The following is a 13,594-nucleotide window of genomic DNA, read 5'->3' on the forward strand; positions in this document are numbered from 1 at the left end:
GCCAACACTATCCTAAGCCGCATCAACAGGGGGATACACTCCAAGACCAGGGAAGTATTAATACACTCTACTACGCCCTGGTCAGACCACATCTGGAGTATTGCATCCAGTTCTGGTCACCACACTTCAAAAGAGACATTGAAACTCTGGAGAAAGTGCAGAAAAGAGCAACCAAAATGATTAGGGGACTTGAAACCAAGACTTACGAAGAGAGATTGCGGGAACTGGGCATGGATAGCCTAGAGAAAAGGAGGGGCAGAGCGGACATGATAGCAGTCTACACGTATACGAGGGGTTGCCACAGAGAGGAGGGGGCCACTCTATTCTCCAGAGCACCAGAGGGCCGGACGAGGAACAATGGCTGGAAGCTGACCAAGGAGAGATTCAACCTAGAAGTAAGGAAGAACTTCCTGATGGTCAGAGCAATCAACTAGTGGAACAATCTGCCTGCGGAGGTTGTGAACCCCCCAACTCTGGACACTTTCAAGAGGAGATTGGACTGCCATTTGGCTGGGGTGCTTTAGGATTCCTGCTCAGGCAGGGGGTTGGACTTGATGACCTGCATGGTCCCTTTCAACTCTAACAATAAATAAAATAAAAATTAACAAGCATTCGTTTAAGTGAGCATTTGAAGTCAAAATGCCATGGAAAAAATGACTTTTGACCATCCAAAGATGAAATCAAAATTCAAGTTCTTGGCAACTGTCACGTGTTTGCAACAGTTGCAAATCCTGGTTAACTTTCCAGCCAGCTTCCACCAACTAAAGTTACAGGGGAAATCAGATTCCCTTAATAACCACGTGATTTATTTAATAACTGTAATGATTTGCTTCCCAACTGTCATAAAAAAAGATTGTAAAATCAGGTGTGATTCTATTAACAAACATCTTGCTTAGCAACAGGGATGTTGGTCCCAATTGTGGTCACAACTCAAGGACTGCCATAGTCTTAGTATCATCCTTAACCTGAACAAATCTTTTTTCATGGATGATTTTAAGAAGAGACTGGACAGCATTTGTCTGAAAGGGTAGAGATTTCCTGCTTGAGGAGAGAGTTGGGTTAGAAGACCCTTCCAATTGTATTAGTCCAGTCCTGTCCAGTCCAGTCCAGTCAAATCTAGTCTTCTGTTCTGTTTATCATTTTCCTACTCTTCTCTACTCATCATTTCCTACTCTGCTCTACTCTACTCTTCATTTCCTACTCTAGTCTACTCTACTCATCATTTCCTACTCTATTCTATTCATCATTTCCTACACTACTCTACTCTACTCATTATTTTCTACTCTATTCTACTCTACTCTTCATTTCCTACTCCAGTCTACTCTACTCATCATTTCCCACTCTACTCTATTCATCATTTCCTACACTACTCTACTCATTATTTTCTAATCTATTCTACTCTACTCTACTCTACTCATCATTTCCTACTCTACTCTGTTCATCATTTCTTACACTACTCTACTCTACTCATTATTTTCTAATCTATTCTACTCTACTGTACTCTACTCTAGTCTGCTCTACTCTACTCTACTCTACTCTTCATTTCCTACTCTAGTCTACTCTACTCTTCATTTCCTACTCTACTCTATTCATCATTTCCTACACTACTCTACTCTACTCTATTCATCATTTCCTACACTACTCTACTCTACTCTACTCTACTCATTATTTTCTAATCTATTCTACTCTATTCTACTCTTCTCTTAATTAAGATTTGCATTTACTGGAAGCAAAATGAGCATTACCATCTCTTCCCAGCAAAATTTGTTCCAAATACAATTTTTATGAAGGAAAAACAAACCATAGCAGATCTATCCATTTTTTTATCCATAAAATTTTGCTTCCCCCCCACCCACCCAAGGAAGAAAGAGCACATGATTTTACCTCTGGGGAGGGTAATACTGTTGGCACAGCATTGTCAATGGTTGTAGTACACAAGCTATCACGGAGAATGTCGAGGAGATGAGCTGCCATCCTTTCCTGCTGTGGAGGGCTGCAATGATTCTCCAGTGACAAAATGATGGGATAATCTGAAGCCTGAAAATAGGTTGAAGAGGTTATATGACATGGTATAAATTAATCACAATAGAAACATAGAAACATAGAAGACTGACGGCAGAAAAAGACCTCATGGTCCATCTAGTCTGCCCTTATACTATTTCCTGTATTTTATCTTAGGATGGATATATGTTTATCCCAGGCATGTTTAAATTCAGTGACTGTGGATTTACCAACCACGTCTGCTGGAAGTTTGTTCCAAGGATCTACTACTCTTTCAGTGAAATAATATTTCCTCACGTTGCTTTTGATCTTTCCCTCAACTAACTTCAGATTGTGTCCCCTTGTTCTTGTGTTCACTTTCCTATTAAAAACACTTCCCTCCTGAACTTTATTTAACCCTTTAACATATTTAAATGTTTTGATCATGTCCCCCCTTTTCCTTCTGCCCTCCAGACTATACAGATTGAGTTCATTAAGTCTTTCCTGATACAATTTATGCTTACGACCTTCCACCATTCTTGTAGCCTGTCTTTGGACCCGTTATTTAGGGACCTACAAAGACTATGCCCAACAAAGTTTGCATACACTTCCTAGTTTTAACTTTTTAGCAATGGTCCCCAAACTTGGCAACTTTAAGACTTGTGGACTTTAACTGCCAGAATTCTGGGAGTTAAAGTCCACAGGTCTTAAATTTGCCAGGTTTGAAGAACTGTGCTCTTTAGTAGTGTTGGGCGAACCGAACGTGCAAAGTTCGGGTTCGTGCCCAACTTTGCAGTGTTCGACATGCCGAACCCGAACGAAAACTTTTTTAAAAGTTCAGGTAAAGTTTGGGTTCAGCATTCGGTCGAACACCGCGAAACGCCACTGCCCAGGAGGAGAGTGGGGAATCCCATCGTGGGATTTCCCATCTCCTTTTGCTTGGATTTTCTTTGTTTTTCCTTGAAGACATTTTACTTCTCATTTAAGAAGCTTCTTCGGTTTTCCTTACTAATACAGTAGTACCTCTACTTAAGAACTTACCGTAAATTGTCCTGTGACCAGGTTCTTAAGTAGAAAAGTTTGTAAGTAGAAGCAATTTTTCCCATAAGAATCAATGTAAAAGCAAACAATGCATCCAAACCCATTAGGAAAGAAATAAAAGCTCGGAATTTGGGTGGGAAGAGGAGGAGGAAGACGAGGAGGAGGACAGTCGCTGCCGAAGGAAGAAGGTAAGGGGAGGGGAATCAAAAAATTCAAAACTTTAAGGCTTAAAAAAAAGAGGGACTCTGAGCCACGCGCCTCCCATACACCTGGCATGAGACTGCCTCCCATAAACCATCACTGAAAAGCTCCTCTAGCAGCCCAAGATGGGCGGGATTAAAGGGGAATGGTAGGAAATTAGCCAGGCCTTCGTGCTGCTCTCAAATTTCCTGGGAAATTTTTCCGGGCTCAAGTTCTTAAGTAGAAAATTCTTGTAAGACGGGCTACAAGAATGGTGGAAGGTCTTAAGCATAAAACGTATCAGGAAAGACTTAATGAACTCAATCTGTATAGTCTGGAGGACAGAAGGAAAAGGGGGGACATGATCGAAACATTTAAATATGTTAAAGGGTTAAATAAGGTCCAGGAGGGAAGTGTTTTTAATAGGAAAGTGAACACAAGAACAAGGGGACACAATCTGAAGTTAGTTGGGGGAAAGATCAAAAGCAACGTGAGGAAATATTATTTCACTGAAAGAGTAGTAGATCCTTGGAACAAACTTCCAGCAGACGTGGTTGGTAAATCCACAGTAACTGAATTTAAACATGCCTGGGATAAACATATATCCATCCTAAGAAAAAACACAGGAAATAGTATAAGGGCAGACTAGATGGACCATGAGGTCTTTTTCTGCCGTCAGACTTCTATGTTTCTATGTTTCTATGAAAATGGTTCTTAAGAGGCAAAAAGATCTTGAACACCCGATTCGTATCTAGAAAAGTTCTTACGTAGAGGCTTTCTTAAGTAGGGGTACCACTGTAATAATAACAGATTTGGAAGGGACCTTGGAGGTCTTCTAGTCCAAACCCTTTCTTAGGCAGGAAACCCTACACCACTTCTTGAATGAGAAGTGAAACATCTTCAAGGAAAAACAAAGAAAGTCCTCTTAACTTTCGCAACAACTTTTGAGACAACCATGACTTGGTTGACAGAGAATCTCCATTTAGAATTAAACAGACAATCAAGGACTTCATATTGCATTGCAGGCTGGAATATATAAAAGCTCATTGAGATTATGGCTATGAGAATGGCACAATTTAGTTAGGTGCTCCTAAATTGAGTCCAACTGGCAGCAATTGTCCCTATAAATGCCTGCCACTTTGGCTTGATGTTGAAAACTATCATTAGTTCTTACAAGGAAATTCTTAATTTTGTCTATCCATTTTTATCTTCTTTACTTATTTGTTCTGTCGGGCTCTCTGGTAGAATCCTCCCAAAAATTCACAGGTACAAATTTCAGACACACACACGTTTGAAAATTCAAAACAATGTTCTTTATAATGAAAATTCACTTAAACCAAGCCCTCTTTTGGTATAGCAAAGAGCACTCATCTCCAACAAACTGGTAATTTATACAAGTCCCTTATCAGTTTTGTGATACTTAGCTTGCAGCTGTGAGGCAATTCACAGTCCTTCTTTCACAAAGTGAAACACACTTTGCTCTGGTTTAGTTTCAAGGCGGGGTAAAATCAGCCCACAAAAAGTCAAAGTCAGTAAAGCAGTCACGAAACACAACGATCAGATAATCCTCCACAATGGCCAAACCCACAGGCTGCTATTTATAGCAGCCTCATTAATTACCACAGCCTCACCCAACCACAGGTGGCCTCATTTTCTTTGATAATAATCTCTCAATTGTTGTTGCCTATGCATCGCTCTCCGCATGCGTGGCTGTATCATTAACTCTTGTTCTGAATCCAAGGAGGAGCTAGATAATTGATCTCCTTCTGAGCTGTCTGCTATACTCTCCTCCTCCCTGTCACTCATGTCTTCTTGGTCAGAGGAGCCTTCATCATCAGATTCCACCGGGGGCAAAACAGGCCTGCAGCATGTGGATGTCTCCCCCACATCCACAGTCCTTGGGGCAGGAGCTGGGCCAGAGCTAACCACAACACTTATTGCAGTTTAGACATGTAGAGATGTTTTAGCCCATCCCTCACAGGTCGGAATCATGTGAATTTCTCTTAAACTCACCATCATCTCAAGAAAACAGCTTTTCCTTAGTTCAGGGTCAATTGACTGATTCTTCCTGCTATTCATGGTACTCATCTCCAAATCCATAAATTGAAAGCATCAATCCTGTTTTCTCCTGCACTTTCTAAATATTTCACTGCCATTCATCACCACTGAAAAGACCCTTACTTTATTTATGGTGCTCTCGCTTGTCATAACAGTGTCCTTATCCTTCATCAGCTTGTCCACATCTATCATGGCTTCCCTCCCAAGGATTAATCTCTTTACTACTTTAACACTACTACCCTTCTTTATCTATAAAGATAAAGACATAAAAGTATCTACCGCCTTCCTGTCTTTCGCAGTCAGTCACAACTTCACAAAAGGTACAGATGGTCTTGTGGATATCTTATACAGCAATTTTTCCCATAGGAATCAATGTAAAAGGAAATAATGTGTGTGATTGGAAAAACCACAGGGAGGTGGAGGTCCTGTTTCCTCCCAGGAGATTCCTAGAGAGGCCCCGACAGAGGCTTCTCCCTGCCTTTTCCAGCCCTGTTTCCTCCCAGGAGATTCCTAGAGAGGCCCCACGGAGGCTTCTCCCTGCCTTTTCCAGCCCTGTTTCCTCTCAGGAGATTCCTAGAGAGGCCCCACGGAGGCTTCTCCCCACCTTTTCTGGCCCTGTTTCCTCCCAGGAGATTCCTAGAGAGGCCCCACGGAGGCTTCTCCCCACCTTTTCCGGCTCCGTTTCCTCCCAGGAGCTTCCTAGAGAAGGGGGAGAAGGGATGGTTCTGTGTGAGTCGCTGGCAAGTGCACACACACAGCTCCACTTGCACACAGCTCCATGCCAGTCTGCGAAGCCTGAAAGGTTGGGGAACTGTAATTTATAGGATAGGAAGCCATCCATACTCTTCCATCTTTATGAATTATGGACAGTTGCTTCTTGCTTTGATCAACTACAGGCACCACCTACCTCAAACGCATGTTTCTCTATAACGTTGATGACATTCTTGAAGGTAATTTTGCTCGTCAGGGTATGTCCATGATAAACCACTGGCTCATTATTAGGTCCATCCCAGCAGTCAATCTCCACGCAGCGGCATCCTCTTCTAAGGGAACTTTTAAAAGAAAAAAAATGTGTTTGGAGGGTTTTCAGCAACACAACAAAACCAAACATCCCATTTCAGCATCGGGTTCAGTAGAACTCATTGAGGAGATGTCTGTATTGGTAGGTAGGTAGGTAGGTAGGTAGATAGATAGATTATTTTATTTATTTATTTTATTCATTTATTTTTCAAACATGTATATGATAGTAGTAATATGTAATATGTAACAACATGTAGATATTTGATAATGTTTTAAAATATAATTCACATCATATTAATTATACAATTAACATTAACATATCTGTAACAAAAATAACCCCCCAAAACAAAGAAATTTACAGTTACAAGATCGGAACAGTATTCTAAAACCAACAATCAGTGACAGGGAGATATTAACCAATAATATAACAACCCAATACGTGAAATATTCAGACAGGTCAGAAATAAATCAAATTAAAATAGATTAAAATCGACCTACTTATTAAAAGTATGACTTACTGTATTTATCACATTGATTTCAGTGGGGGAAAATTATTAATTAGTCTAGCTTCAACTTAATAAATTAAAAGAATAGTTAAGAAAGTTTTAGGTATTCAATTAAGTACACTATTTCAAATAATAGCATTAGATATTGTGGTATACTCCATAAATGTTTGCACAACTACATAAATCAAGGTTCTGTCTTGGTTAGAATAGAACAGGACAATGGTAGCTCGCGTGATTAGGTCCCTGGGATGGAGATTAGTGAGCCCATGTTTGAGATCCAAGAGCTGTTGTGGGGCAGGGTTGAGCTCTTGTCCTTCACTACAGCTCCTGTCGGGGTCATGAAAGGATCCCTCAGTTGGGTGTCCCACCCATGCAACAGTGATGTCACCAGCTACTCCTTTCAATCTATATAGAGCACTCGTGAGACCACATTTGGAATACTGTGTTCAGTTCTGGAGACCTCACCTACAAAAAGATATTGACAAAATTGAACGGGATGCAAAAGATGGGATGCAAGAATGGTGGAAGGTCTTAACATAAAACTGATCAGGAAAGACTTAATTAACTCAATCTGTATAGGCTGGAGGACAGAAGGAAAAGGGGGACATGATCGAAACATTTAAATATGTTAAAGGGTTAAATAAGGTCCAGGAGGGAACTGTTTTTAATAGGAAAGTGAACACAAGAACAAGGGGACACAATCTGAAGTTAGTTGGGGGAAAGATCAAAAGCAACATGAGAAAATATTATTTTACTGAAAGAGTAGTAGATCCTTGGAACAAACTTCCAGCAGACGTGGTAGATAAATCCACAGTAACTGAATTTAAACATGCCTGGGATAAACATATATCCATCCTAAGATAAAATACAGAAAATAGTATAAGGGCAGACTAGATGGACCGTGAGGTCTTTTTCTGCCGTCAGACTTTTATGTTTCTATGTTTCTATAACATGAATGCAAGCCAAGATCAGAATAGAGAAAACAAAGAGTTGAATAAATCAGATAATCCTTTTGATAAGAACATAACAGCCATGCTGAATCAGGCCAAAGCCCATCGAGTCCAGCATTCTGTGGCCCACCAATTGTCCATGGGGATCTTGAGCAGAAAGAGAAGGCAAGACCCTCCATTTCCTTTTACCCCCAACAAATGATACCCAAGGAAATCCTGCCTGCCTCAACCACTATAGAGATGGCACTTGGACATCCGTTCCAATAACCACCAATACACTTGGCATCCATGAATCTGTCTAATCCTGCCTTGAAGCTATCCAGGCTGACAGCTATCATGACCTCTGCTGGAAGTGAATTCCATAAACCAACAACCCTCTGGGTGAAGAAATATTTCCCCCTCATCCTAGTATTGTGTGATAGAGAGCATTCTAATTTGGAATTGGGAGTTTTTCTGTAGCAATCCTTTTTAACTGGCTTTCTTTTACACATCCATCCCCCATCCCTTCTCTCTTCCTCTCCCAAAAGTAGTACTTACTTGGCATAGCCCCACAGATGACTTGGCCCTATTAGCTGATCCTGGATAAGGTATGTGTTGTGTGAAGACGATATGAAGTAATCGCAGAGCGGGAGGTTCATATCTTGATAAATGGTTTTGTGCTCCATTTTGAATATACCGCACTCTTCTGACAACATGTATCGTATAAAGCCTTCGATGGTCATTTCCTTCTGGCTTCTCGCTAAAGGTTGTGATGGAAATTAAAACAAACAAGCTCAGGGTTTTTTTCAGATTCGTGTTCCAACTGAAACTAAACAGGTGAGAAATAGTTCACATATCATTCACCAGATCTTAAACTGCACATTGAGACTTACAGTCACTCATGCCCTTATCACCTCGAGGTTCGATTACTGCAATGCTCTCTACCTTTGAAAAGTGTTCAGAAACTCCAGATCATGCAGAACGCAGCCGCGAGAGCCATCGTGGGGCTTCCCAGATTCGCCCACGTATCTACAACACTCCGTGGCCTGCATTGGCTGCCGATCAGTTTCTGGTCACAATTCAAAGTGTTGGTCATGACCTTTAAAGCCCTACATGGCATTGGACCAGAGTACCTCCAGAACCGCCTGCTACCACACGAATCCCAGCGGCCAATAAGGTCCCACAGAGTTGGCCTTCTCCGGGTCCTGTCGACTAAACAATGTCATCTGGCCGGCCCCAGGGGAAGAGCCTTCTCTGTGGCGGCCCCGGCCCTCTGGAATCAACTCCCCCCAGAGATTAGAACTGCTCCCACCCTCGTCTTCCGTAAACTACTTAAGACCCACCTATACCGCCAGGCATGGAGGATTTGAGACATCTTTCCCCCAGGCTTATTATAATTTATGTTTGGTATGTATGTGCTGTTTGGTTTTTAATTATGATAGGGTTTTTAGTTTTTTAATATTAGATTTGTGCCATTATAATATTGTTTTTATCGTTGTTGTGAGCTGCCCCGAGTCTTCGGAGAGGGGCGGCATACAAATCTAATAAATCTAATAATAATAATAATTATTATTATTATTGTTGTTGTTGTTGTTGTTGTTGTTGTTGTTGTCTGTTTTATGACATTAGACCCTAGGTAAGTCTTCACCAATCAGGAGACCTACAGAAATTCTAGTTAGTTTTACCAAATATGGACACAGAAACAAGCATGGTTCTTTCATAGTCTTGTCGTGGTGCTGTAAAACAAAACTTGGACCAAGCGGGAAGAAACATGAGATGTTTCAACTCATTCACGGATTCTGCCTTAATTAAGATAAATGATGCTGGGATTTCTTTAGACAGGTTTCCATTTACCCTTGAAGAGCATTCAAGAGACTTTTCTGAAGTCTGTGTGTTTTTTGCTTCTTGACTGGGCTTAACAAAGACTAGTTGCCACAGGGAAGTGGAGGACCAAAAGAGACAACATGGATCATCTCTTTGATCCGTGTGACTTTTTGCCATTTTTCAGTGATGTCCATAAATATCACTGAGTAGTTTCCTTGTTTCTTTTTTTCTCCCCTTTAAATCTGAATGTTGTATGCCAACAGTGTAATAACTTTATAATTATTTTGACAGTTAATAAGTGACTAATAAATTATTAACTGAATTAGTGTTCCAGATAGGAAGTGTTTAGTTTCTATGATATATATTTTTTAATTGGATAAAATCGCATTGCTTTTGTCTAAAGCTCTTTCTGCCAAATCTGAAAATGAACTTGCTCTTCTTATTATTAATAATATTTTTAGGATTATGCATGTTTAAAAAATTATTCAGGAGTGGTTCCAATTGCACGGAGGCAAAAACATAGCATCTCTTTTGGACAGGTAAACCTGTAAACAGATAGCTGCTTTAATGAGCCCCATTAAAGATGTGGTTATCTTAAAGGTTAATTTAATGAAAAAAAACCAATGAATTTAATGAGTTTCATCAAAAACATGATTTTTAAGAGAGTCAAAAGCTAGTATTTTTTTTAAGGTTTTCTAGAATTCATCACCCAAAAGTAGCATCTCCTCAAAATCATTTTCAAAGCATTAACAAATTCTCTTTTTTTAATGTATAGTTTTACTGATCTTGGTTCTTTTTATCCTTTTCTTCAAGCAATGTCTTTCCATTTTCCAACCTAGATTATTATTTTTTATCTGTTTGTTGTGCTCAATGTTTTTTTTAATTTTCTATACTTTTCACTTCCAACTCCTTGAACCAGCTTATTATTTCCTCCCCCCCTCCCTGAGATACATTTCAAAATGTATCCCCTTTTTATTCTTCTCTCTCTGAAAATAAATTGTGCCTGCAAGTGACAGATTGGCTTGTAACACCACAAGACATAGTCTCAACACCATGGTCCACATCCATTATGAGAAAGCTTATCTTCGTCGCTCCCCTGCTTTTTAAAACTTTTTTATTGATTGCTACACAATTGGGCTACAAAATGATATTGGAAGCCAGGATTGTCTTTTAAACCCAAGTGCCCTCTTATTTTCAGGACTCCTTATTGCTTCCAGTTCCTTTTGATTCATGTCTGTTGAAGTTTCTTTGGCTGTGAACCATTGAGCCAATGCTTTTTTGCAAAACGCTTAGAATATTCTGGATACTCGATTGAGTTTGCAATGATAAAAGTGTAGGTTGCATGGAATATTGACTTATTTGGGGCTACAATCCAGGCTTCCGCCCATTACACCAATTGCAGAGATTTATTTTATCTATAAATAAAGTTCAGACACCGAGGAAAGCAGAATCGCTACAAACTCTATTACTCAGCAGGATGGTCTCAGCTTGCAAGTCATGCTGAAGGTTCAGAATTGGGCTGGATGTAGCTGAGAGCTCAGAAGCCGCAAGAGAGAGTACAGTACATACTTTGATATGAAAACTGGCCTTCCCTGCTATATATTAACAGAGTAAGACAGCAAAGAAGAGCACTGCTCAAGCAAAGTATCTTTTATATCAAGGTTATTAGGACTGTGCCTAATTCCTAATTGCTTCCCTAATTTGTTCAGGAATTTGCCACAAGTCCAAGCTATGTTTCAGAATCTGCTGGAAATGCAAACGTAACATTTTGTCTATAGCTCTTTAAAACACCTTTATCTTTTTCTGGGGGGTCAACTAAACAATGGCGTTTGGCGGGACCCAGGGGAAGAGCCTTCTCTGTGGTGGCCCCGACCCTCTGGAACCAGCTCCCCCCAGAGATTAGAATTGCCCCCACCCTCCTTGCCTTTCATAACCTCCTTAAAACCCACCTTTGTTGTCAGGCATGGGGGAACTGAGATATTCCATCCCCCTCTCAGGCCTATACAATTTATGCATGGTATGTTTGTATGTATGTTTGGTTTTTAATAAGGGGTTTTAGTCATTTTTAATATTAGATTTGTTTCATGTTTTATTGTTGTTGTTAGCTGCCCCGAGTCTGCGGAGAGGGGCAGCATACAAATCTAATTAATAAATAAATAAGAAATAAATAAATAAGAAATTCCAAAATTCACCCTTTGCTTCCTCCTGCTTGCTGGCGCCGCTGGGATGCTCCACCTCAGGACTTCCATTTCTGGCCGAAGCACCTGTCATTCTGCTGGGGGAAGCAAAAGGGAATCCCTGCAGCAGAATGACAGGCGCTTCAGCCAGCAACGGAAGTTCAGAGGCGGAGCATCTCAGTGGCGCCAGCAAGCGGGGGGAAGCAAAGAGGGATCCCTGCGGTAGAATGACAGGTGCTTTGGATGGATGGCAAGCAAGAAATGCAGGGATTCCCAGCGGGGGGAAGCAAAGGGGGATCTCTGCAGTAGAATTACAGGTGATTCAGCCAGCAACGGAAGTCCAGAGGTGGAGCATCTCAGTGGCGCCAGCAAGCGGGGGGAAGCAAAGAGGGATCCCTGCAGCTGAATGACAGGCGCTTTGGATGGACGGCAAGCACAAAATGCAGGGATTCCCAGCGGGGGGAAGCAAAGGGGGATCCCTGCAGTAGAATTACAGGTGATTCAGCCAGCAACGGAAGTTCAGAGGTGGAGCATCTCAGTGGCGCCAGCAAGCGGGGGGAAGCAAAGGGGGATCCCTGCAGCTGAATGACAGGCGCTTTGGATGGACGGCAAGCAAGAAATGCAGGGATTCCCAGTAGGGGGAAGCAAAGGGGGATCCCTGCAGTAGAATTACAGGTGATTCAGCCAGCAACGGAAGTTCAGAGGCGGAGCATCTCAGTGGCGCCAGCAAGCGGGGGGAAGCAAAGGGGGATCCCTGCGGTAGAATGACAGGTGCTTTGGATGGACGGCAAGCAAAAAATGCAGGGATTCCCAGCGGGGGGAAGCAAAGGGGGATCCCTGCAGTAGAATTACAGGTGATTCAGCCAGCAACGGAAGTTCAGAGGTGGAGCATCTCAGTGGTGCCAGCAAGCGGGGGGAAGCAAAGGGGGATCCCTGCAGCTGAATGACAGGCACTTTGGATGGACGGCAAGCACGAAATGCAGGGATTCCCAACGGGGAGTTCCTGCAGAATGACAGGCGCTTCAGATGGACGGCAAGCACGAAATGCAGGGATTCCCAACGGGGAGTTCCTGCAGAATGACAGGCAAGCACGAAATGCAGGGATTCCCAACGGGGAGTTCCTGCAGAATGACAGGCGCTTCAGATGGACGGCAAGCACGAAATGCAGGGATTCCCAACGGGGAGTTCCTGCAGAATGACAGGCAAGCACGAAATGCAGGGATTCCCAACGAGGAGTTCCTGCAGAATGACAGGCGCTTCAGATGGACGGCAAGCACGAAATGCAGGGATTCCCAACGGGGAGTTCCTGCAGAATGACAGGCGCTTCGGATGGACGGCAAGCACGAAATGCAGGGATTCCCAACGGGGAGTTCCTGCAGAATGACAGGCGCTTCAGATGGACGGCAAGCACGAAATGCAGGGATTCCCAACGGGGAGTTCCTGCAGAATGACAGGCGCTTCGGATGGACGGCAAGCACGAAATGCAGGGATTCCCAACGGGGAGTTCCTGCAGAATGACAGGCGCTTCAGATGGACGGCAAGCACGAAATGCAGGGATTCCCAACGGGGAGTTCCTGCAGAATGACAGGCGCTTCAGATGGACGGCAAGCACGAAATGCAGGGATTCCCAACGGGGAGTTCCTGCAGATTGACAGGCGCTTCAGATGGACGGCATGAAATGCAGGGATTCCCAGCGGGGGGAAGCAAAGGGGGATTCCTGCAGCAGATGACAGGCGCTTCGGCCAGCAATGGAAATCCAGAGGCAGAGCATCCCAGAGGCGCCAGCAAGCGGGGGGGAGCCAAAGGAAATCCCTACAGCAGAATGACAGGCGCTTCGGCCGGCAACAGAAGTCCCGAGGCGGAGCATCCCAGCAGTGCC

General features: G+C 42.6%; 1 protein-coding gene across 1 annotated transcript in view; it reads right to left on the reverse strand.

The window, feature by feature from the left end:
- LOC139169148 (1-phosphatidylinositol 4,5-bisphosphate phosphodiesterase zeta-1-like) overlaps positions 1-13,594 on the reverse strand; it is a 52,000-nt gene that overhangs the window by 20,450 nt on the left and 17,956 nt on the right. Inside the window, exons 3-5 of the mRNA XM_070754975.1 lie at positions 8,273-8,474; positions 6,167-6,311; positions 1,885-2,037 (exon numbers count right to left, since the gene is read on the reverse strand). Coding sequence (XP_070611076.1) covers positions 1,885-2,037; positions 6,167-6,311; positions 8,273-8,474 — 500 coding nt within the window. The remainder of the gene's footprint in view (positions 1-1,884; positions 2,038-6,166; positions 6,312-8,272; positions 8,475-13,594) is intronic.

This window comes from Erythrolamprus reginae, chromosome 6 (assembly GCF_031021105.1).
Source record: "Erythrolamprus reginae isolate rEryReg1 chromosome 6, rEryReg1.hap1, whole genome shotgun sequence".
Lineage (NCBI taxonomy): Eukaryota > Metazoa > Chordata > Lepidosauria > Squamata > Dipsadidae > Erythrolamprus > Erythrolamprus reginae.